The sequence below is a fragment of the Falco naumanni genome, chromosome 7 (genome assembly GCF_017639655.2).
Source record: "Falco naumanni isolate bFalNau1 chromosome 7, bFalNau1.pat, whole genome shotgun sequence".
Classification (NCBI taxonomy): domain Eukaryota; kingdom Metazoa; phylum Chordata; class Aves; order Falconiformes; family Falconidae; genus Falco; species Falco naumanni.
In genome coordinates, this window is record NC_054060.1 from 5,594,861 (window position 1) to 5,617,446 (window position 22,586).

The 22,586-nt window shown below is 40.9% G+C and overlaps 2 protein-coding genes and 1 non-coding gene across 10 annotated transcripts in view; 2 read left to right on the forward strand and 1 right to left on the reverse strand.

Annotated features, from left to right (window-relative positions):
* Window positions 1–7,249, reverse strand: part of MAP2K1 (mitogen-activated protein kinase kinase 1) — a 40,190-nt gene extending 32,941 nt beyond the window's left edge. The window contains exon 1 of one of the 2 annotated variants that reach the window (XR_005828961.1): window positions 6,917–7,249. Coding sequence is in view for 1 of the 2 variants with exons in the window: in XM_040601494.1 (XP_040457428.1) it covers window positions 6,917–6,996 (80 nt within the window). In the remaining variant the exon portion in view is untranslated. The remainder of the gene's footprint in view (window positions 1–6,916) is intronic. The other variant, XM_040601494.1, reaches the window with a different exon arrangement.
* A 7,235-nt stretch (window positions 7,250–14,484) lies between these two features.
* On the forward strand, window positions 14,485–22,503 carry TIPIN (TIMELESS interacting protein). 7 transcript variants are annotated; one of them, XM_040600450.1, is made up of 9 exons: window positions 14,486–14,777; window positions 14,870–15,037; window positions 15,425–15,584; window positions 16,787–16,874; window positions 17,706–17,781; window positions 18,872–18,994; window positions 19,559–19,622; window positions 21,279–21,491; window positions 21,867–22,503. In XM_040600450.1, exons 3-9 carry the CDS (start codon window positions 15,452–15,454, stop codon window positions 22,019–22,021), a joined length of 852 nt encoding a protein of 283 aa, XP_040456384.1. In that variant the 5' UTR covers window positions 14,486–14,777; window positions 14,870–15,037; window positions 15,425–15,451; the 3' UTR covers window positions 22,022–22,503. The 7 variants fall into 7 exon arrangements, with proteins under 7 accessions (XP_040456387.1, XP_040456385.1, XP_040456384.1 ...); XM_040600453.1 differs by having other exon boundaries at window positions 14,485–15,037; window positions 19,559–19,613; XM_040600451.1 differs by lacking the exon at window positions 14,870–15,037 and having other exon boundaries at window positions 14,485–14,777.
* On the forward strand, window positions 20,536–20,672 carry LOC121092115. Its single transcript, XR_005829195.1, has one exon.
* Window positions 22,504–22,586: the final 83 nt, after the last annotated feature.

Below are 22,586 nucleotides of genomic sequence, written 5' to 3' on the forward strand. Positions count from 1 at the left end.
ATGGTTTAGGCTTTTCAGAAAAAAAGACACCATAACAACTAAAGTATACCTCCATTCCTATCATTATATTTAAACATACATGTAAGTACGTAACATTTGTTATGTACTCAAAGATTTGTTATTTACTGTCACCTCAGCATTAAGTATCTTAAAATCTTTCCTACATCCATAATTGTAAACGAAAAGCTGCTTATCAGGTAAGAAAACAGCACAGGTCGATTTGCCACTTGCATTGATTTCTATACTAGTCGCATATACTTCATTATCAATTTTTTCAGCACCCTCATCCAGAAATAATATAGGAAGTCAATAAGGTGATGCAGGCTCTTACTTGTCACTATTGTAACAGATCATATGTTCTACCAGCTTCTTAAGTATTATTAAAACCCTATTTATAATTCAATGAAGGACTATGCCAAGTTCATGCACATTTAAGGAGAATGCTATGAGCATGTTTTAATCTAAATTTGGAAGATTTAGTGAATAACAAAAAGCTCACAGTTTCCTTGGAATTACCTAGCATTTACGATTGCCTGACTAAAATGCATTCTCTCATTCCACATGTATTTGTACACTTGGTTAATCCTTCATTAGTAGGGGGATGAAAACAAGTTTCTGATTTTTTTTTTTCTTAAAAATATTTACAAAGTCGCAGTAATTCCACATGCATATTCAATGCAACCGCAGTCCTGCCAGATCTGTCAATAAAATTCCAGGATCTAATCTTCCTGAACACTACACACAGGTCCAAAGCTCCCCTGAAGCCAAAAGAATTCCATAGAACAGCTGCCCCTCCTCAGAGACTTTGTGGTTTTAGAAGGAAAGAAAAAAAACTCTCCCCAGAACAAAGGCAGAAGCAACCCAGCAAGCATTAAAATTAAGAACTCTGAAAATCTTCCTTCCATTTAATCTAAACTCACACCCAAGAAAACTCACAAAAAAAATCACTTCACGGAGGACAGATCCTCTTGGAACAAGGTCTATGGGGAAACAGTCCACTGGTTCTGCTGCTCCCTCATGCTACTCCGCAATGCCAACTTAAAAGACAAAAAACCCCAAAACCACACTACAGATGATGGGAGATAATCCCCCTTTCTACTCCTAAAAAGCCCAAAGTGAAGTTCCCTTGAGAAAGATATTGGAAAACATGAAAATTGCAAGATGCATAGTAAGCAAGCAACTATTTATTTTGCAATTTGTAATATAAATTGAAGTTCAAACCAGTTTTGCATAACGCCCAAGTTCTTCTTTGACTATCAAATACAGGCAATTGTACTCAGAGGTCATGCCAGCCATTCAGGGGCTTCTTTAAATGCAATGTAAACAGAGCAAACTGAAAGAAACATCAAGAAAAAGCTAGCAAATTAACACCACAGTTCTTAACCTGTGATTGGAACTTGCCAGTCATCCATTTCTACAAAATTACTCTTTGGTTTGAACAGTTCTAAGGCACAGATGTACTATAAATGCAAAGTTTTTACAAAAGAAAACCCAGAACTGCCCGTCATGAGCATAAGGACCACCAATAACATCATCATGCCTCATGACCTGTTTCCACTCACAGTTGTAGTTGGACTTTCAGGCCTTTGAAAAAAATAGTTCCTAAGGTGGAAAAGACCCATAGACAGTACCTTCTTAAGTTCCTCTCATAAATCTAGTTCTTTAGAGAATACTAAAGGAAGATGCAAACGCCACTATCTACTTTTTTTGTTTACATTTTTACCTAACTAAACACAAACCAGAAGCCTTTTTTCATACCATCCTCACTCCTCCTTGCCAAGAATATAATCTTACTCTGCTCATTCTGCCTCACAGTATACCTCGCTGCGTCACATTTAAGATTTGCTTGGCCCCATCTTCCTAGAGCAGAGATGGTAGCTGAAGCTTGATCTGGGAAGACACTGGTTGTTGCTAAAACACATACACAGTTTGTATACTTTGTAATTCTTTAAACAGAACAAGGGGAAAAGGACATTTCAGTCCCAACCACCTTCTCAATGTCAATGCTTGTACAACAAAAAAAAGTCAGTGGCACTCAATTTGAAAAAAAATTATTTCATTTTTATATTTAATCAAAGTCCCAGGCACTTCTGGAAGATTCAAGTTATAATACCAGAGACAGGGAAGTTGTCTTTATTTAATGAGTCAAGGTAAAAGGTAAGGCTTTAGAGCAGTTAGTTTGTAAACATATTCAAGTGTAACTGATGTACAGGAAAAGCAACCAGAAAGAGTCTCTTTCTGTAATTATGAGTTTTAAGCAGTGACAAACATTAATAGGCATTAACTGCAGCAGTAAACTCTTCCAATGTAGACAAATGAACTAAAAAAAAATAATTATAATGCTCATTTGGTGGCTTGTTGGATTGTTGTGCTCTATGACAAAATATGTTGTATTGACTATTACACTCTTTCAAGTAAGTTACAACAGGCTGTGAATATAGTCTACATTACAGGCCAAGACATTCTATCTCATTAAATATAATTTAGGATCTCAAGGCACAGGCTCAATCAACTTTTTTTTCCCCTATATGTGCACTTCTGGACATGGGCATTTTAACTAGTAAGTTTTAATACACTTTCCTAAGATCAGTGCAACACTTCAAAGCTCATTATGCACTCGAACTTTTAGACAATAAGTTTTGATCAATAAAAAAGTACCGATTTTTTTTAAAAATTATAAGACTAACTACGGAAGTCTTGCTTTTTGTGCCATCTCAGTTAAAAGCAGTTTAAGTAAATTAATCACGTTTAGATATTTGATTTGAATTAAAATTTATATTTAATGAGAGACAAATAGATGCTTGATAATTTTTTTGTTTAAGACAACAAAAAAATTAAAAATCAGTAAGAGTTTGACAGGCTCATAATGTATTACTAATAGCGTCAGCTGTTCCAGCGTTCAGTGATGAGCCATTATAAGACTAGTGCATCAAAGAAAGCAAGAGACCGAAGTTGGAAAACAATAAGGTACCTTAATTCTGTTCTGCTATGCAAGAGAATCGTTAGGTGGCTGTTTAATATTATGTTTTCACCCAGGAAATAAAATCAAAAATCCACACAAACACTATGCACCTCAATATAAAATACTATTTGAGACAAGACAGTGGAACATCTGTTTCAGCACAGGCTGTACATAGGATGATACACGTCCTTATCCAGCATTTAGTGGAATACCTACAGCAACCTAAAAATCCACTTGTACCTTATCTTCACTGGCATCTTATATTAAATTACCTTTCTCAAGATAAATATGATCCTTCGCTTACTTTTTTTGTAAAGACAATTAAAGAATGACATGAAGCAACTTTCTTTTCACATGAAGAAAAAAGGTACTGTAATACAGGAAGTGGCATTATCTTGACACCTACCCCTTGGTCCTTTGTGGAGCTTCTGCTTCACATTCTGGGTCTAGTTTGGATTTAGGGAAGACAGAAATTGGGTAACAGCAGTCAGATATTCAACGGGACGGGGAGTGAGAGGTTTGAAAGGAACAGAAAGTGGAAATTTTGTTCTTGTTTCTTCTGGCTATAAAAACAAACTATCTGAGCACGTTCAGTCAAATGAGAAGTATTCCTTTTATTAATTTTCTTTCAGGTTTGTTTGGTGTTCTTCCCCCTGCCCCGATTTTTCTCTGCAAAATCTTTGCACAGGTGTAACTGCAGCTCCAAAAGTAGCAGAATAAAATTAAGCCTGCAGCTGGCCAACGTCATCTTTGTTTCATTCTGACAATATGAAGCAACACAAAGCTCAAGAACAGCAGCACAGGTTCGACTCCATGCAACTGCTTTTCAGCGGGAAGCATCAAAAACAGAAGTGAAGCTCACAGCACAGGAAAATCTTTCATTAAGTTGTCTCTATTGTCCAGCAGGGTAGCTAGGGATTTGGATGGCCCTAGAGAGAACCACAACATCCTGTACAAATAATTAACCACTACAAATAACAAAACCTGCTGTCAGAGAAAAATATTGTGAAATTTTCATTAAGATATTTGGTATACATATATTCAAATTGCAAGTACTCTAACTCTCCTTTATACAAGTTTGCTAGGGAAAAAAAAAGAAAAAAGGGGGGGAAGCATCAAGCAGGTGAAAACCAGGCCTCTTATGCATACTTCTTAAAGCCCTACACCTCACGCTATAAGCTTTCTCTTACTCTAGTCAATGAGTTCCTATCACCAAGGATGAAGATGGAGGGCAAGACATGAATAGAAAGCACAACATCCTGAATCACCCAGCCCCTTCTTCTTTCATTTCCTCCCTTTCCCCTTCCTTTCTGCCAGGAAGTCAAAGTATCATATGTTCTCATTCCTCAAAGTATTAAGCTTCAGTGTTTTACAACTAGCAAGAGATTCTGGGGATCAAATACCCGTCACAATATGTTCTAGAACTTTCCACCATGACAGCTAGGAAGTTTCTGAATGCCAATGTACAACTACTGATGGCCAATATATATCCATTGGGTTTTGGGCCTAAATAGCTTACTTCCTTCTGGATGTTTAGGTCCTTCATGCATTTACAGATGGTAATCATATCACCTAGCTAAGTAAAATAACGATTCAGAGGTTTATTTCATTCTTTCTCTTGAGAGGTTCTCTCCTCTGAAAAAGAACAGGGAAGCATCCAAGATCATTTGCAAAGTGACAGGTTCGTATACAGTGGAAGCAAATGAGTAACTGGAGACTCACCTAGCCAAAATTCCATTATACCAGGAACAGAGCTTTAGAAAAGTGTTAATATGGTAGCCCACAGATGCATAGCATACTTGAAACGCTTGAGAATGTATACAGGCTGACAAACACCTCTACTGTTGATTCCAAGCAGTAACCAAAGGAGAAAAAAAAAAAAGCGCAAAGCAGGAGAGGGGGGGGAAAAAAGAAACAATCTTACAGATGAAGAAAAGAAAAAAGTTTTCAATTTAATTCCAAAAACATTTCCAAACTCTGATGCAACTATTTTTTGCTATTTGAAATCTTTCACAATGATGATTTAATATTAGCAGGATGAGGGGATATTTCCATGATTAATTAATTCTGGCTTTTTATAGGACAACAGATTGCTGGATTTACTTTCACTAAGCTACTTCTTTTAGAAATACTTGACAATCTCTAAACCTGGCAAAAGCTGAGTATAAGGTCTTATATAGGACAAAGAGCAGAAGTCTAGGAGACACACATGCCAAACAAATCAACATAAAGAGAAAACGGAGCAAGATAATTCAAAGTAAACAAGATTCAACATTCCCATGAATTTCCAAAGGTTTCCAACAAGTAAATGAGTATCAGACATACAAAGGTGATTTAAACTTAACATTTCTTGAGTGAAGAAACACAATATTTAATATATTGCATGTCTGGTGATTAACTTCAGGTGCTAAAATCAGCAAGTGATAGGTACATCTGATTTATTTGAGAACACAAGACTAATATGCAGTAGGGATCCCTGAAGACTAAATCAACATATCCCCAACTACCTTGCAGAAAATAAACTAGAAAGTGCTATACAGGCAAATATAAAAATAGTATTTTCCCCCCCATCAATCCAGAACAAAAACTGCATAATATTCAGATCATAATGCTTAGATACAATCAGTAACTCCTGCCAAAGAATAGTTTTTAAACAGCTCATCTCTCAGTTAATCATCAAAAGAGTTTGCTAGAAATGTCACAGCTGTTAGATGCTGAATTTTTTTTTTTTTTTTTTTTTTTTAAGGTGTTTGGGTGGTTAAACGAGATCGGAGCCTGTCTGAAAATGTGGCAACAATGACACATGCACAGCACTTTACAGCCCAAGCCTTGTACGTCTCACTGCAGTTCTGTCTCGCACACCCTCTGTCAGGGTGGTACACCAGCTTATGAGAGCTCAGTTTACATACCCAAGAGAAGACCGAACTAACCATACAGGGGCAAGAATCTGTTCTTCCAAGACACATCCTTCTTTTGTTTCAAGGCTCAGTTAAGAGCTAGCCCATCACCTTAATCTAAAAATTAAGCGGCGAACACAAACCTGTTAACCTCAAAGAAAAACCTCTTATGACACCTCACCACTTTAAGGTGCTGGCACTGTACCTGCACAGCTGGAGCCACCACGCTCACCCAGGACCACAAGCAGCCTGTAACAACCCAACACTCAGTCTTCCCCCCCCCAGAAGTGCACCCATGATTAGCTCAGACCTACCTTCCACACGTCTGTACCATGTAATGTTTGTGTTACACGTAGGAAAGCTCAGAAGCAGTTTCTCTAAACATTCACTCATGTACCTAGCACAAGGTGCTAATTACTGAAAAACAGATTTACTGAAACTAGCATTAGTTTGGTTTAAAGCCAAGGACAAGGAGAAAAAAACCCCCGAAATACCACAGGACGCCTTTTTTACAAATCGGTGATTTACCATATGATTTCTCCCACAGATGCATTTATGAAAGACGCTATCGGAGATGTGTAATTTGGCACTTACTAGGTAATTATATAATCTAGGAATTCAGTGGATACCAGCACGGACTACGAGAACAGAGTTACCCAAGTTTTCCCCTATTTTTTCCCCCGGCTTAATTACCTCGCGCGTCTGACAGAAGTTTGTTTATTGCCGAAGACCCCATCCGCTTCCCCGGCTGCAGAAACTCATAGCAGCTACCGCGGCGGGGGCACGCACCCCCGGGAACCCACTATCTGATTTTTCTGGAAACCAGGCCGGGCCGGTTTACAGCGAGGGCCGAAGGGGAAGCCGGCGCGGCGGGGCCGGGGCCGCTCCGCGGGTGGGACCGGCGCTCTCCCAGCGGGGCCCACCCCCGCCCCGGCCGGCGGGAGGGCTGCGGCAGGGGGCGGCCGCGCCCCGCACCTCAGGGACGCAGGACGGCGGCGGCCGCAAGGCGCGGGCAGCCCCGCCGGAGCCCCGGCCACCCCCGACCGGCTGCACTCACTCTGCGGAGCTGGTCCCGTTGACGGCGGAGCCATCCGGAGCGGGGTTCAGCTGGATCGGCCCGGGCTTCTTCTTCGGCATTCTGGCCCCCAGACGGCGCAGAGGCTAGCGGACGGAGGCGCCCCGGCCCCGCTCCAGCCAGGTTCGGGGGACTTCCTGCGGCGGAGCAAAGTTGGGGGCTCCCCTTGCCGCCGCTCCCCCCGCGGGCTGCGTGGGGCGGCCTCCTCAGCAGGCGGGCACCCCTGCCGCCGCCAGACCCCGGCCGCGCCGCCGCCCCCCCCCCCGCCCCAGCGCCGGCCTCCCCCGGCAGAGCAACGCTCAGCTCCCTCCCGGGCAGCTCCCGGGCTCAAAATGTGCCCTTCTTCGGGCCTGCGCCTGCGCGCACCCCCCGGGCCGCCCGGCGCGCAGGCGCGGGGCGCAGGCGCAGGCGCGCTGTGGGCAGAGAAGCCGCCCCGAGCCGTGCCCTGACGGCGCTGCCCGCAGCTGCGGGTGCTGGGGCGCGGGCAGCGCGGGGGGTGCGGGGGACCCTCCCGCCGCCTCGCACGGCCAGCGACGTGGTGACAAAGTTTGTGCGTTGTTTGTCCTGTGCTTTGGAGAAGTCTCACAGCGGTTAATTAAAATAGCCGCTCCCAACCAGCAGTATCGTTTTGCCCGCAGAGCCCCCCTCCCCCGTTGGTAGAACGGGGGGTTATGGAGCGGTGCATTTATCTCCCTGTATGCCATCGCTGAAGTACCCCGATGTGGAAACTACTGCATTGGTAATTAAAACATAAGCCTCGTCTGGGGTAATAACGGCTGCTAAATTTTTCCCAAAGTAAATGCCTGAATTAAAAATGGAAACTGAGGATTACAGTTACAAAACTGTGAATTATAAATAGTAAAACGAGTATGAAAATTAAATACCCGAGCTGCGTTTGTTAAAGCGCTGCTGTAGCCTCAAGGAACGGCCGGATCTGGTCACGTACGTTTCACACATTCGCACCATGGTGGTGTGTACATCACTGTGATGTTCTCACTTGCATCGCTCTGATTTTGGGGCTATCTAGGATTTTGTAATAACATTATTTTAGTGAATCTAAAAATATAATTTTATTTTCCAGGCACTATCATGTTTTAGCATACAAAAGCAAGAATATATGCCTGAGAAAGTATGATTTATAAAATAATTTTTAAAAATCTATGTTGTATATGAGGATTGTACTTTATGAACCTGCTGCTTCTTTTACAGTTTTAAGGTTAGATGTAAAAGTCCTGAACATGCAAGTCCTGAACTATTAGAGTCAAGGCTGTGCCCCCATACCATGGAAAGAAAAGTGCCTCTTTTATACGGGTAATTCTGGGGAGGAAAACACTAACATAAATAGGAGGTTAAAGTTTCAATGAACAAAAAGCCACCTTACTGCTGAAAAAAGCTTCCGCGCTGGGATTTAAACCGAACGCTGCCTTGCTTTAACAGCTTGCTTCCACACGTCTGTCCCGGGCTGCAGGTCAGGGGAGGTGATCCCTCCACTTCTGCTCCGCTCTGGTGAGACCCCACCTGCAGCACTGTGTGCAGATCTGGGGCCCCCAACATAAGAAGGACACAGACCCATTGGAGTTACTCCAGAGGAGACCACAGAGATGATCTAAGGGCTGGGGCACCTCTGCTGTGAAAACAGGCTGAGAGATGGGGTTGTCCAGCCTGGAGGAGAGAAGGCTCCAGGGAGACCTTCCTGCGGCCTTTCAGTACTTCACAGGGCTTAGAAGAAAGATCTGGACAGTTTTTTTAGTAGGTCATGTAGTGACTGGACAAGGGGTGATGCCTTTAAACTAATAGAGGGTGGATTTAGATTAGATATTAGGAAGAAATTCACTATGACAGTGGCAAGACACTGGCACAGGTCACTCAGAGAAGCTGTTCTTTTTCCAAGAGGGAGAATTTAAATGTAAAGATTCCTGTTATTTAGTTATACATCTTGGCATCTACCAATGGCCCAATTTGGATCAGCAAAGCCAGTCTGGACATTACACATGTGCAGAGTAACTATGACATTTATATGCTAATCATATGATAAAATTAATGAGATAAAGGCAATTACATGTATTTGACTTTCATGAATAGAATGACATTACAGTCATGCCTCTGCTGCTGAGATCTGTAAAGAAGTTTGGTAAAGGCTGGGCTTCTCTGGAAGATTAATTTCTCATTGTCTGATTCTGGTGGAAATTAAGATGAAAACTCCTGTAAGGAAAGGCTGGGCTTCTCTAGAAGATTAATTTCTCATTGTCTGAATCTGGTGGAAGTAAGATGAAAACTCCTGAAAGGCCTGTACCCTGAGAAGTTAAGCATTAAGAAGGGCTTGCAGATTCCTTCTGCTTTCTGACACAGCTGAGAAACTCTTTCCGTTGCTACTCTTAAGTTTTTGTACTGTACAGTGCTCTGTCAACAAATGTGACACATCTAGAAGGAAAGACACTACACTTACTTGTAAATTTGCTTAAGGGGTAAATTAAATCTCTCACAGAAACACGTCAGCCAAGAACTGAAGTAGTACAGAATAACTTGGTGCTAAGGTGGTGGTTAATGGTTTGATACTGGGTAGAAGAGTGAAATACCCATTTCTTTGGCAGTTCCAGCACTAACCACTGTAACTAGTATTGTATTTCTCTGCTTTATTTTCTTTGCCTGAGAGCAGAAAAAGATCAATGCCTAGAAACACCTTTCTTCCTTGCTAGGCAGCTACTCCAGCAGTAGCTTCAGGACTGTTTGTGTCTCGAGGCTAGGAGTGGGAATGGCTCACGAGCTCCCGCAGCATTCAGTGCCTGTAACAAACACTACGCCTGGTTTCAGTGCAAAGGCAGTGACCTCCATCTTGTGAAGCAGTTCTCGGTCACACGCTCTTTATCACTCATTCCATAAACCACATATTTTGCTGAGGTTCCCTAACTTTTGAAGCAATGTGGTCTTTTTTCATATACAATGCAGACATATGAATACAGCACTTAGATCAATAACTTCCTTACAGCTGTGGACAGGTTTTATACTCCAGTAAGTTGATTCGTCCACAAATAAAAATATAAGAAATCGGGACTTACATAGTTATTTGAGAATTTCTAATTACATGTTATTTTCCTTTCTTTTTTGCCACAGTATTAAGGTGCTACAATAAAACTGAATGACTATCACGGTAACTCATGAAGTATCAAGTCCTTCTATGTTAATATCAGACTTTTTCTGAAGAAGACATTGAGTTGGAGCTGAGGGGGTTTTATCTTTTACTGTGTGCGGGGAAACACAAGGACTCCTGTGTCTGAAACACTGGACTCCTTTGCAGAGAACATGTGAATATCAGACAGGTATCAAATGCACAATTACTACATATGCTCCATATAATTGCAGTTGCTCTATGCCGTAATTGCCCACATGAGTTATGCAACTACAGTTATTCTGCTGTGTTGCGAAGTATGGCCTCTTTTTCTCTGAAAAGATTATTGCAATGAAGTTTTCATTTAAATATTTGGACTAAACAAAGAAGCATTTTAGTCGTAAATTGTGAATTTTCATATAGAGTTTGAATTATTTTTCTCCTTGTAACATTGCTTGGGTTTCTCCATCAGAAAAAAAAAAAAAAAAAAAAAAGCAGATTACATAAACAGATGAATGACTGGACATATCTACCGAAAACAGAGGTTTTGGTATGCAAAATTTTTGAAACACAGCAATGAAGAAGTGTGGATCACGTTGATTCACTCAGCTGACAGTAAAAACGCAAAGTAAATTCCGTAACAAAAGTTATATTGTAAGTATTTTGCATAAAGAAACACTCTGAATTCCACGTTTTAAATTTTTGTGGTTTGCAAAAAGTAAAAGTGTTTTTAATCAAAGTAGTCATTAATGCTTTTATAGAAATAGAAAATACAAATTAATTTCCCTATATTATCCAAAAATGCTGTATTGTTCCGAAAGTAGATTTATAAAGTAGAAAAGATTGAATTATTATTTTCACAGCTTTGCCGTTCAAGGACACACTCCCTCCATCCAATTCTAGTTATTAAGAGATAGCTCCCCCCCGCGGAGCACTTCATATCTGCACTGCAAACACGATACTGTGGAATCTTTGGAAAATTACTGAATTCACTCATCTCTTTTAAAGTCACTTTGACCTACAGCACAAAAACAAAGGTATTTTGAGTTGACTGAATATAGAAATAAAGTCATGTGCACATGGATTGATGCCACTGCAGGAATCATTTCTGTCTAACTGCTGCTGCCACCACCAAGTTGCTCAGGCGCTATCATACACCCAGAACCTTTGAGGGACCCAAGAGCAGGGTGGCTTCAGGGCTTTGCTAAAAGCCTAGTAGGACACCTTCTTGGTTTTGTTGTGGTTTATTTTTTTCAAATGGTTGTCACACTGATCTATATAGACATATTGAATGACCAGTTTTCATTTATGTGATTATATAGCACATTTAAAGTGTTTCAAGATCGTTGTACGTTGGTTTGAACTTCTTAGCTTCAGTGCATTTGCAACTAAGAATTAAGCACATTTCCCCAGCCAAAACAAAACACATGTTCTGGGAATTTGAATATTCTCTGTGGAAGGAACTGTGTTTTGCTTTACAGACAGGTGTTTCTGAAGGTGGATCACAAAGGAAAAGAAGCAGAAAAAATAAAAGGTAGCATAATTTCTATGAAAGACTTCTGAGCAGGGAGATTTTCTGATTTATTGATTCCACTGCTGCTTGGAAAAATAGAACTGAAATATGTCTGTAAATAGAAATGGAACAAAGAAGGTTGTCTTCATTACCACTTTCTTCCCTCATGGCAACCTGATTTTTGTCTAGTTTCTTGCAGGAAAAGGAAAACTTGATTACTGTATAGATAACTGCATCACTAAATTAACCCAAATTCTTAAATTCAATTGCCACATAAAGCTGCGTATTTTACTGCCAAAACATATACATGCGAACTCTTATTTGTAAGATTCAATACTTCTTAATCTATTTTGTGGTTAACAAAGCAATTTAAGGAAACAGTCCCATAATCAATTGAATTTAAGAAACCTGATTCAAATTTGATTGAAACTGGCCAATAGGATAAAAAATTATCAGACAAGCAGACAGATGGACTTTCAAACAGCCAGAGATCACAACTGGTCTTGTACATTTTGTCTTCTTCAAGAAGCAGGGATTGAAAAGAACGCTGTGGATCAGAACCCAATCTTAATTGTTTAGTAATATTCTAAAAGCTTAGTAATGTTTAAGATGATTATATAATATAAAATTTACATTAGATTAGATAAATCACAAATAGCTGAAGTTTGCTCAGTCCATCAGATGTGATCTCCAACTAGCACAGCTACAATGGTACCCATTTTGCGTAGGGTTTATTGCATGCACAGCTTTGCCAACATAAGAGGCTTTTTGCAGAACAAGTACTGCTCCCATAGGAGTAAAACCCTTCAAATGTGGTAGCAGTCAATTATCCATTTTACAGATTTTCTTTGTCATATGTTATGGGTAACATAAAACAGGAAATGAGACTGAAATAATAATTAAGTGCTAATTTTCTAGAGCTTTTCTAATGAAATTACAATACAAAAGCGAGTACCATTACCATTTCACCTAAACTAGAAACCAGAAGTGTTTTCTAGAATAGAGGCAAGCGGCTTGTTGGTTTTATTTTTTTCCCTGAGTTGTTATTTTATCAGCATGTGGCTGGTTATTCATTTCCTGAGGAAAAAAACAATAATCAATGCCTGCCAGCATATGCTTTTCATTTAATTAGGAACATAGGACTGGAAAGAACCACCTAGGTCATCAAGTCCACTCTCTAATTAAACACTCTTCAAAAATATTGATTAATCAAAGTTGCATAAATATGGTAGGTTTTGTAACACTGTACTCCTCTGCAGAGACTGTAAGTGATCTTCTGCTTTAGCCTTTGTATAGTATTTTTATACCTTTCTAGCACTTTTTTCATATCTGTTATCAACCTATTCTGGCAAAGACAAGACACCACAGGACAGAGCTCTGCTTGTGCAGACTGGTTGACCTGGGTATACAGAGACTGGCCAGCCACATAAATTAATCCTGCTTTCTCGCTGCCTTTGCTCTCAGAGAGCCCTACTACGCTACTTCTTTTCACTTTTTTCACAAAATCACCAGTTGATTTTGCAGAAAATATGAAGGGACTTAAGGGAATTTTGAAATCTTGAGCCTCCAAGTTCAGTTGACATTAGCAATGTATTTAAAACCAATTACTTCACATGTAACACCCCCCCCCCCCCCCCCCCCCCCCCGTTAAATATTAAGGAAAACATTTACATGGAAAGATGTATCACACTAATAGCTATGATTCAGATACTTAGGTTACACCCCCAAAACCTCAGTGGCTTGTAAAGATTTTTTTAATATAAAGAGTGACTAGTATTTTCAATGCAAAGACCTTACCATGTAGACATTGGATTTTCAGTAACTTTAACAAAACTTTAACAACCTTTTACACTGTTTTACACTGGAAATCAGCAGCCACTTGCTCTACAATTATTAGTATGTCTTTGTGTTTATTTTCATACTTGACGTGGCTGAGTCAATTGAAGAATTGGCCATATCTAAAAAGTTAAGATAAATGGATTCAATGCTAACAAATCCATTAAAGTGTTCTCCCTATATTTAATGTATCCTACTCTATAAAAGATGCTGCTTCATTTGGGAGTACACATTTTAAACAGTATCTGTTAAAATAATTTTGACTAGAGGAACATACGTTTTGGTTTTTTTTTTTAACTGGAAAGTAACGGTGATTGATTTTCTTTGTCATGTTAGAAGGAATATCTTACACTACCAGAAACATTGCATGTCAAATGTGAATTTATAGAAATAAGGGAAAACCAATTCCTTTAATGTATAATATTGGACATCATTAATTTCTCTCATTTTGCTTAAATGAAGAGCCTATAATTTCAGTGAGATACACTTCCATGGACCAACCCGTCAAAGCAGGAAAACAGCTTTCTTCAGATGCGACAGCACTGGAGACCACAGCCTGGAGCCTCTCCTGTTGTCCCTGCAGCCTGCAATCCAAGTCCTTAAATGGCATTTTATGCGCACAACTGCCTCGTCTCAGAGGGTTTGGCGTGCTTATTACAGCCTGGAAAACTGCAAACCGTTGTCTTAAATCACCATAAGGCTTTAGCCAGCCTCCGTATGGAGAAAAGCTTGGGATCGCAACCTGGGATGGCTCTTCAGTGAGCCTTTTCCTAAGAGGCAGGGAGCGAGAAAAGGGCTCAACATAACTATTTTGAGTGCCATGCTTAGGGTTGACTCGTCGTGCCGCCTGCCAGCCTTAGTGCTTCCAATAAAACTCTCCCGCTGCGACCTTTCCCTGAGGACGCGCCCCCTCCCCGCCCGAAAGGCCGCTCTGGAAGCGCCTCAGCAGCGCCGCCCCGCCCGCCGCGCTTTGGCGCCAAAACCCGCCGCGCACGCGCCCTGGGCTGGCCGCGGCCGCTTGACCTCCGCTCGCTTCAGCCAACCCGCCCGGAGCTCGCGAGACCTGGCCCTCTCGCGGCACCGGGCGGGGCGGGGCGCGCCGGGGCTCGGCGGGGCGGGAAGCGCGGGAGCGTGGGGCAGCGGCGGCGGCGCGGAGCCGCGTCCCCTGAGAAGGCGGGCGGGAAGCCCCGCTCCCCCGCGTCCCGCCGGTGCGAGGGGACAGCTCCCCCCTCTGCGCAGCGCGCCTCCGGGCTACTCTGGCCGTGTGCGGGGAGCGGGGCCTTCGTGGCGCCCGGCGGGTGCTGGGGCGGGCCCTGGAGACGCCAGCCGCCTGCCTCAGTGCCCTCCTTCGGCTCCCTCAGCATCCGTGAGGGGCTCGCAGCCCGCAGGTAGGGAGCTCACCTGCGAAGGTCGGTGTAAGACGGACAGACGCGTTGTCTTCTTGTTACTAGAACTGTCTGAGAAACAACTTTCCCTTAAGGAAAAAAAAAAAATAAAAAAAGGTGTTCCTGACGCCTTGGGAACGCAGTCGTAGCGAGACTGGGCCGTCCTAAACCCGGTTGTGCAGATGTGCTAAAGCCGGGAATTGGATTTGTGTAAGGAGCCGGGAAAGGGGAATCTTCCTCCAGCGTTCTGCGTTCCTACGTGGGTAAGCTGTAAATCAGAGAAATTACCACCCACCCCTGCCCCGTAGTTTTTGATTACCAAGGATGTGAGTGGCAAACAGCTGTCTTGATAAGTGCTGGGGTTAAACATCCGTTTCTTTTGTTTTATTCCTGTGACCCGTACCTGCCACTCCCAAGTGACTTTGAGGAGTTTAAACATGACAAACCCTTATTTTATTCGGCCTCCTGAGGCTGGATCGTGTCATCCCTCTGTATGGTATCAACTCTTTAATTTCTATGATGCTGTTTGTTCTGGTTGGCAATTTTTTTCTGGTAAAGCTGTGGACATACTGTATACAGCTGATGCCTGTGCTTCGGCAGCAGCTTTTTCTTCTCACTAGTCTTCTGAATGCTTTTGGTATTTCTGGCAGGAGGGGATAAAAAGCTTATCTGCGGCAATGATAGATCCTTTGGAGAACAACTTGTTTGAACTTCCTGATTATGAGAATACAGAAGATGAAACGTTCCCACCTCTTCCACCTCCTGCCTCTCCGGGAAGAGATGATGCTGAATGGGCTCAAACTAATGGAGGTGAACACCTGTGACCCCTACAGATCCCATTTTGCAGTATAGACAGTGAAGTGCTGTGAAATCAGTCCTGTTGGTGTTACACTTCACTACTTGAGTTTACTGCATAAAGATAGTCTTGTGTAGATAAGAAAGCAATCTGTAGAATTTAAATTGTTATTGATTCTATGTTTCCAAGCTTGTGGGAGAAGTTTATTTTTGTAGATTCCACGCAAATGTGTACACAAATGAATCTTTATAAAATTCAAGCTCTTCAGACCAAATGCTGCTAAAGATAATTATACAGTGGTGATCTATAGTTACCCTTTATGACTTGGATTTTGGAAAAGTGAGAGTGTTGAAGGTAGTATTCCAGGGATATGTTGATAGATTTTGTAGAGTGTGTGACCTAGGAAAAATCCAAGATTTTTCAGGACAGTAAAACTCAGAAATATTTGTATTTGGAAAGATCTCACTCTATACTGAACAAGCTAACAGGAAGTATAACTGTTAGATGTATGTTTTCCTTGATCCCTGCTCTGCCTGTTCACTAGAAAATACAAATTTGAATAGATTTAATTCCTTGATATGTGAAAAGAAGAACTTCTGAATTCCTGATGTTTGAACAAAAAGTACACCAAGAAATCACTATGATACCTAGCTGCTAGCTCTGAGATGAGTGGTGCCTTGTCTTTTGCAGTCAAATAAAATATATGCATGATAATCAAAAAGTACATGGACTTTGGTTCTTAAAAGACGTGCTAATTGTGGTCACACATCACCTCTTTCTGTTTCTTGAAGGCGATGCTGGTGGTTTAGGTCTGTCTTTCAGATCTCTTGGTGGAAATTTTGGGACCTATCATTATGTTTATTGATAATTTGAGTTTCTTAACTTTTAGAAGCATCATCTACTCTCGGTACATATCTCATCAGAGATATAATATAAAAGTTCTAAAATTAGGAAACGTCCCTTTCAATGAACCTACTTTGCTACAAAAGTTGAGTTGTCAGTATTACTATTTTGAAGAGATGGTGTATTTCTAACCTGTCTTGTGGGAGGAGCAAGGTGAAATAGGCAGGCGTTTGTTTGGACTACTGTACCTGCAATGGAATACTTGTGATGCTGTCTTTGAGAGCGTAGAAATTTAAAATTTGCATGATGCAATTGTAGTTGATATCGATTGATTTTATACTTAAAGTATGTTATTTTTCTTTATTGGGACCAGATGGAAACCAGCAGTCACAAACCAAGGATTCTGCTGTAGCTACACGGAAAGCAGTTAAAAGGCCAATGCCTAAACTAGATGCCCAGAGGTAATTTTTTACAGAGTATTTCTTTCCTTGATGAATTTGGTATACGGCTGTGGAGAACAATTAAAGTTACTGTGATCCCTGCATGGTCATGGCCAAGTCAAAGATCAGGAGTTTTGGAGATAAAAGTGCCTTTTGCGTGCTGTATCTCAGCCTTTTTATTCCTTGCCTACCTGTATAATGCTGTAACTGGTCAAACTTTCTTGAGTCTCCTTGGGACTTTGTTAACAGATATTTATTATTTATGCATAGGACTCTTCCACCGATGTTTTTAATTTTGCTTCAGATATAGTACGGTAGATTTCTTTCTTTAATTAAGGTCTGCTTCAAAATAAAAACTCAATATAATTGTGATTGTGGGGCACTACCTAAAATAGACTTACACCTGACTTACGTACAAACTAGATAAACCGTATAAAGGATTTTAATAGTTTCTTTGCTGTTATCAGTAAAACTGGTGTTAAGTTCTTTATAAGTAATGGAAAAGTCTGAACTTTCGGTTTCTTCCATTTTAAATAGTCTGATGAAGTTAGTGATACCACAGCGATACCAGAGGGTCATGCGTCTAACTAGTTTTACTTGGCCAATATAGACACTAGAACTGACCATGCAGTTTAAAAGTCCTGGTTCTTGCAGCAGTCCTTATCCTATTTTGTGCATTTTAATAATGACTTCTAATTCTGTAGATCTTTCAAGGAGAGCTCTGTTCAGAGGAATGTGAGGTATTTTTGTTGGCATACTGGTTCTTTTATGTTTGTTTGTGAGGGTTTTGTTGGTTTTGTTAGAGTGAGAAAGTATGAGTTTTAAATACCTTCACCCATTTCCTATTACCAGGTTAATTTCGGAAAGGGGACTTCCAGCCCTAAGACACATGTTTGACAATGTAAAGTTCAAGGGTAAAGGGCATGAGGTAAGACATAGTGAGCTTTTGTTTTGTTTCCTGGGAGGTCAATCTAGATTTTGTACATTGCTGCCAATCTGATATGGGGAAAATTGATGTTACGCTCTGGGTAGCCAGCTTTCTAGCAGTGTTTGAATGTAGTCTGATGTGGTTTGTAGTTGCAAATTTAAAAAATCAAACATACATGAATGTTTTAACAAAATCTATGTTTTGGTCTTAAAACTGTTTTCGTCTACTCCAAAACTAGAATATCACATGTGTGACTCTTTGTATTGTTCATAGAAAGAGGTTTCTGAGGTTGGAGCAGGCTGGTAAGACTGTCTGCTATGTCAGGAATGCCTTTACCATCTCACTTCGTGGTCTGTTTCCTCTCAGTGAAAATAATTGGCTGTTGTGACACCTCTATCCCAAAGCTTTTAATATTTGAAAAAAAAGTGTGAAATACCACTTAAGCAAAGAGGAAGCAGTATTTTCTCTACAAACTGTCTATGTCTTGGATACACGTATCTTAAAAGATACATTTTAAAGAAAAATAAAAACCTTATTTTTCTTTAAATATCATCAGACTATTGGTGCAATTGCAAGGATGCCTGTGCATCACTGGTTTACAGAGAACAGTCATGGTATAAATTTTCCCTTTACAACTGGAGGCACAAAGAAACTAGGCAATACTGCAGATCTGACCAAGAATCTTTATTAAATAAGATTTTTTAGATGTACATTTTTCTGTATGTTCTAAACATTCAAATAAATGCCAGCTGTGACCCTATGGGGGCCACATTTTTATTATTTTTTTTTCGGTCTGGGTTCAGACCTAGGTTGCTTAAGGGTAACTTCTGAGAAGCCTGTCAGATACTTTACAGTATATGTAAATGCAGTTCCTGAACCTGAATTGCTGTTTTTCTCATAGCTTGAAATTGCACCTACAGACTTGGCTGTGGGAAGAAAGATTACCCACGCATTCATATTACTTAAATTTTCAAGAGACTTTCAAGCTGCAGATGTTTAGTATTTTTAGAAATGTTACTGTCCCGTTTCCCTCGGCAGTCTACTGACTTAGTCAGCTTTTACTAGCTGGATGTCTTCCTTTATGCTCTAGGCAGAGGACCTGAAAACACTCATACGACACATGGAACACTGGGCTCATAGACTGTTTCCAAAATTGCGGTTTGAGGATTTTATTGACAGAGTAGAGTCTTTGGGAAACAAAAAGGAAGTTCAGGTATGTTTTGCTCTGTCCGTTTCTCTTCATGCAGTATGTGAATATCTATGAATAGTCTAAGAGGTAGATTTAGGAGAGCAATTACACACCAAAAGAGGCCTTTAAGTTATGCATACTGCTAAGGAGTACTATGTTATTCAAATTAATTTATCTCTTTTTAAAAATGGCTCTTTTCAATATTTAAGTTTACATTTAGCTATAACCTTAGTACTTCAGAGAATTGGCTTCAGCTTTTTCAGGACATCTTCAACCAAAGTAATTTGCTTAAGAGTGCTTGAACTTGTTGGATTTAGGGGGGTGGGTGGGTTGGTTGTTAATGTTTGAACTCAGAAAGAAGACTTAGGACAAATGCTGCTTCATCTAGCTAGATGGTAGGTGAAGAACTAGGCATATGATCCACAGCTTTAAAAGTTGTGGGTCAAACAGACATGTAGTGAAAGGAATTTTTTTTTTCAGAGTAATAAAGTGTAAAAAGAAATTTGGAGTAGTGTTAAAAACATAGCAGTGTTGCACAAAAGATTTTGTTACAGATGAAGTATCAGTGCTTTAACCTCTCATTTGCAGACCTGCCTAAAGCGAATTAGACTTGATCTTCCTATTTTACATGAAGACTTTGCAGGTAACGAAGGTATGCTCATTGTGCTGTTTGTTCAGTAGTTCAGTGCTTAAAATTACTTTACTTTCCCTCCTACTGACCAGAAATTAATGAATCATGGTATGTTTTTGTAATGTAGAAGAAATTCTTGAGTGGTTCTCTATTTTAAAACCAAGCTTCTGTGAGACTTCCAATAACAAAACTGAGCTGGTTCTTGTATTAAAATGCTATATATAAATATAAAAAAAAATAAATGAATTTGTGTGGTGTACTGAAAGGAAATGGAAAATGGGTATTATTACCAGCATTGTTAGAAATATGCTTCAAAAAAACTGCTAAACCCACAATTATTAAGTGAACATACTGTTTTGTATTGTACTCATATGAGCATGCTGTCTGAAGATTTCTTGGATCTTGTTAATGCAGAAATCAAAGACTCATGGTACTGTTTATACTACAAGCCGTTGCTGTGCAGTCAGGCTGTAGTGCCCTTTACAGAGAAAGCAGTTATTAATGCTTGTGGGCACCCTTGCGTCTGTTTGTCAGTCTTGGCGTATAGCAGCTATTGAGCATTTCTTCTTCCAATATAAAAATGCAGCCACTTAACAAGTAGGTAATTTAAGAGTCTCTTGCAATCAGATTATAGTTTTTAGACTAGAAGGAAATAGTTTTTTTAAATTTAAAAAGAGCAGAGTTCATCTGGTACTTTGAAAGAAACTTTATTAGCAGAAATGAATTTCAGTTGTTCCTAAGGTCCTTTGTAGGTGTTCACACTTCCACTGTGAGTCTCTCTTGGAACAATTATCTACCCGTTGTCCAGTTTGTTTTCATGTGAACCTCAGCCTCCAGACAAGCCAGTGCTTGGGGAAGGTCTTCTGGTGGATGAGTTAACAGATGGTGAAGCCTTGCCTCACCTGTGGGACCACCTTTGGGCAGTCAGTGAGATGTGGCTGCCTTCACTGTTGGCTGCATTTGTGAGTGATGGAATGCAGCCGTAAGCAGCCACAAACAGTAAAGCAAATGGTTCCTGCCGACAGTGTCTGTAGAGCTATCAGATTTTTCTGTGCGATGGTTCCATACACTTGTATTTAAATGCGGTTCTGATCTGTTCCTGAACTATGGTAGCGAGTGTACTGCTACAACTGGTCCAGTCTTCAGTTGAAAAACTTGTCTTGCAGTTTTGAAATAAAAACTCAAGCTAGAATATTGTATTAAAACCCAGGTCTTTGTTGTCACCTAACTTCTGTATTCACAGGCTTAAAGCGGTGGCAGAGGCACAAGCATACTTGGCCTTAGGTACTCTTTCAGAGTGCTCTGCTTCTCTGTTGGTGGGTGAAGTTTGAATAATGGAGTTGGACAGCCTCTGTTTTGCATGTGTTATGTGGCAAATGAGTTAATATTCCATAATAGTAGCACACTGAATTCAAAACTGACTATTCGGTGTCAATGTTTGAACCTCTGTCTGATTCTGGTAACTAGTCCTGCGGCTTCCCAACAGACAGCATCCTGTTGATAGGGGTGGGAAGAAAATTATCTACCCTTTCGGTAAGGTTTGCCTGAATTGACTGCTTTTCACCATCAGGCACAGCTCATGATTGCTAACATAGTAGACAGAGCTATGCTTCTCCTAAACCGAGGCTTTTATGGTTGTATGTGTGAGATCTCCCACAAGTGTTTGTTTCTAACCAGGTGGTGGAGGGGAGAGCAATGGGCTGGACACCGCCATTGAAGATGAACCTTCCTGCCCTGGAAATGCAGAACAACAACTCGCTTCTCTGTCTGGTACAACTCTTACGGAAGAGCACCAGCAGCGAATGATGAAGAACAGGCAGCTGGCCTTGGAGCGTAGGCGAGCAAAGATGCAGTGTAACAGCCAGTCGCAACACAATGGTAATCAACTAGGTAACTTCGGTGTGTAACTTAAGTGGTAATGTTTTAAGGTCAGTAGCCTGGGAAGCTCATACAACTGAGCTGCTGAGTGAATTTAACGGAAGGTAGTGATCGCTTTTCTAGTAAATAGCAAAATGTGTAACTGAAACTTAAACTGTTACTGTAGTTGGACAACTCCAAAGCCAAGTCAGTACTGCTCTCCCTACTTAGTTGTCATGCCCAGTTGTGACAGCTTGGTCTTTGAAATGAAACTCAGCTTGCTGGGCATCTCTGGGGTTGGCTTTCCCACAGACTGATTCTGGTGGTAGAAGCTGCAGTTAAAGACACAGAAACAGTGTTTTCTCATGGTAGGAAATTGATTTTTGTTTTATTTGGTTTTTTTTTCAGCAGAGCTCTCCACTAGTTACTTGGCAGAGGAGATTAATACCCCAGGGGCTCAGGATCCTGCTGACTTTATTGAAGACATGGAAGGTACCACAGCTGAGGGTGCGGTTACAGATGCTGAAGATGGAGAGTTGGAATATGCCACTGAAGAGCAGTAACTGTTCCCCATACTTTGGGCCACTTTCTTGACCAGAAGACTTTGAAGTATTATCATTATATTGAAATGTAGCTGGCTCTTTGCATTCTGACTCTGGAAGTCTTCACTGTGACTTCTGTATTGCACAGAGCTTCAAACTGCAGGTGAGCAGCTCTGTACACGGGGAAGCAGAACAAGGTTCTTCATCTGCATTGGAGACATCTTTTCCACCTCCTGCAGCGTTCTTTAGGAAACATTAATGAGTTTTTTGACCTACTTTGAATTTTGTTTACAGTTGATTTCAGACTGAATTAGCTGGGATGTTGACAGGTGCTGTTTCTATTAAAGTTGTATTGTTTAGGGGGGGTTTAATAGAGGGTATATATAATAGCAAGTGGTGTTATGTCTGAGCAGGTGTCCTGGATTTTTTAACTTGCTTATCAAGTACCTGCATCTTTTTCTTATAAAATGGAAGCTATTAAATTTCAAAAGTCGAACGTGAAATTCTTGTATGGAGCTGTTACAGCTACAGGCCCTCCAGCCTTCCCCAGCCCTTGTGCCCGTCAGACATCTCCCCGGGGACGGGC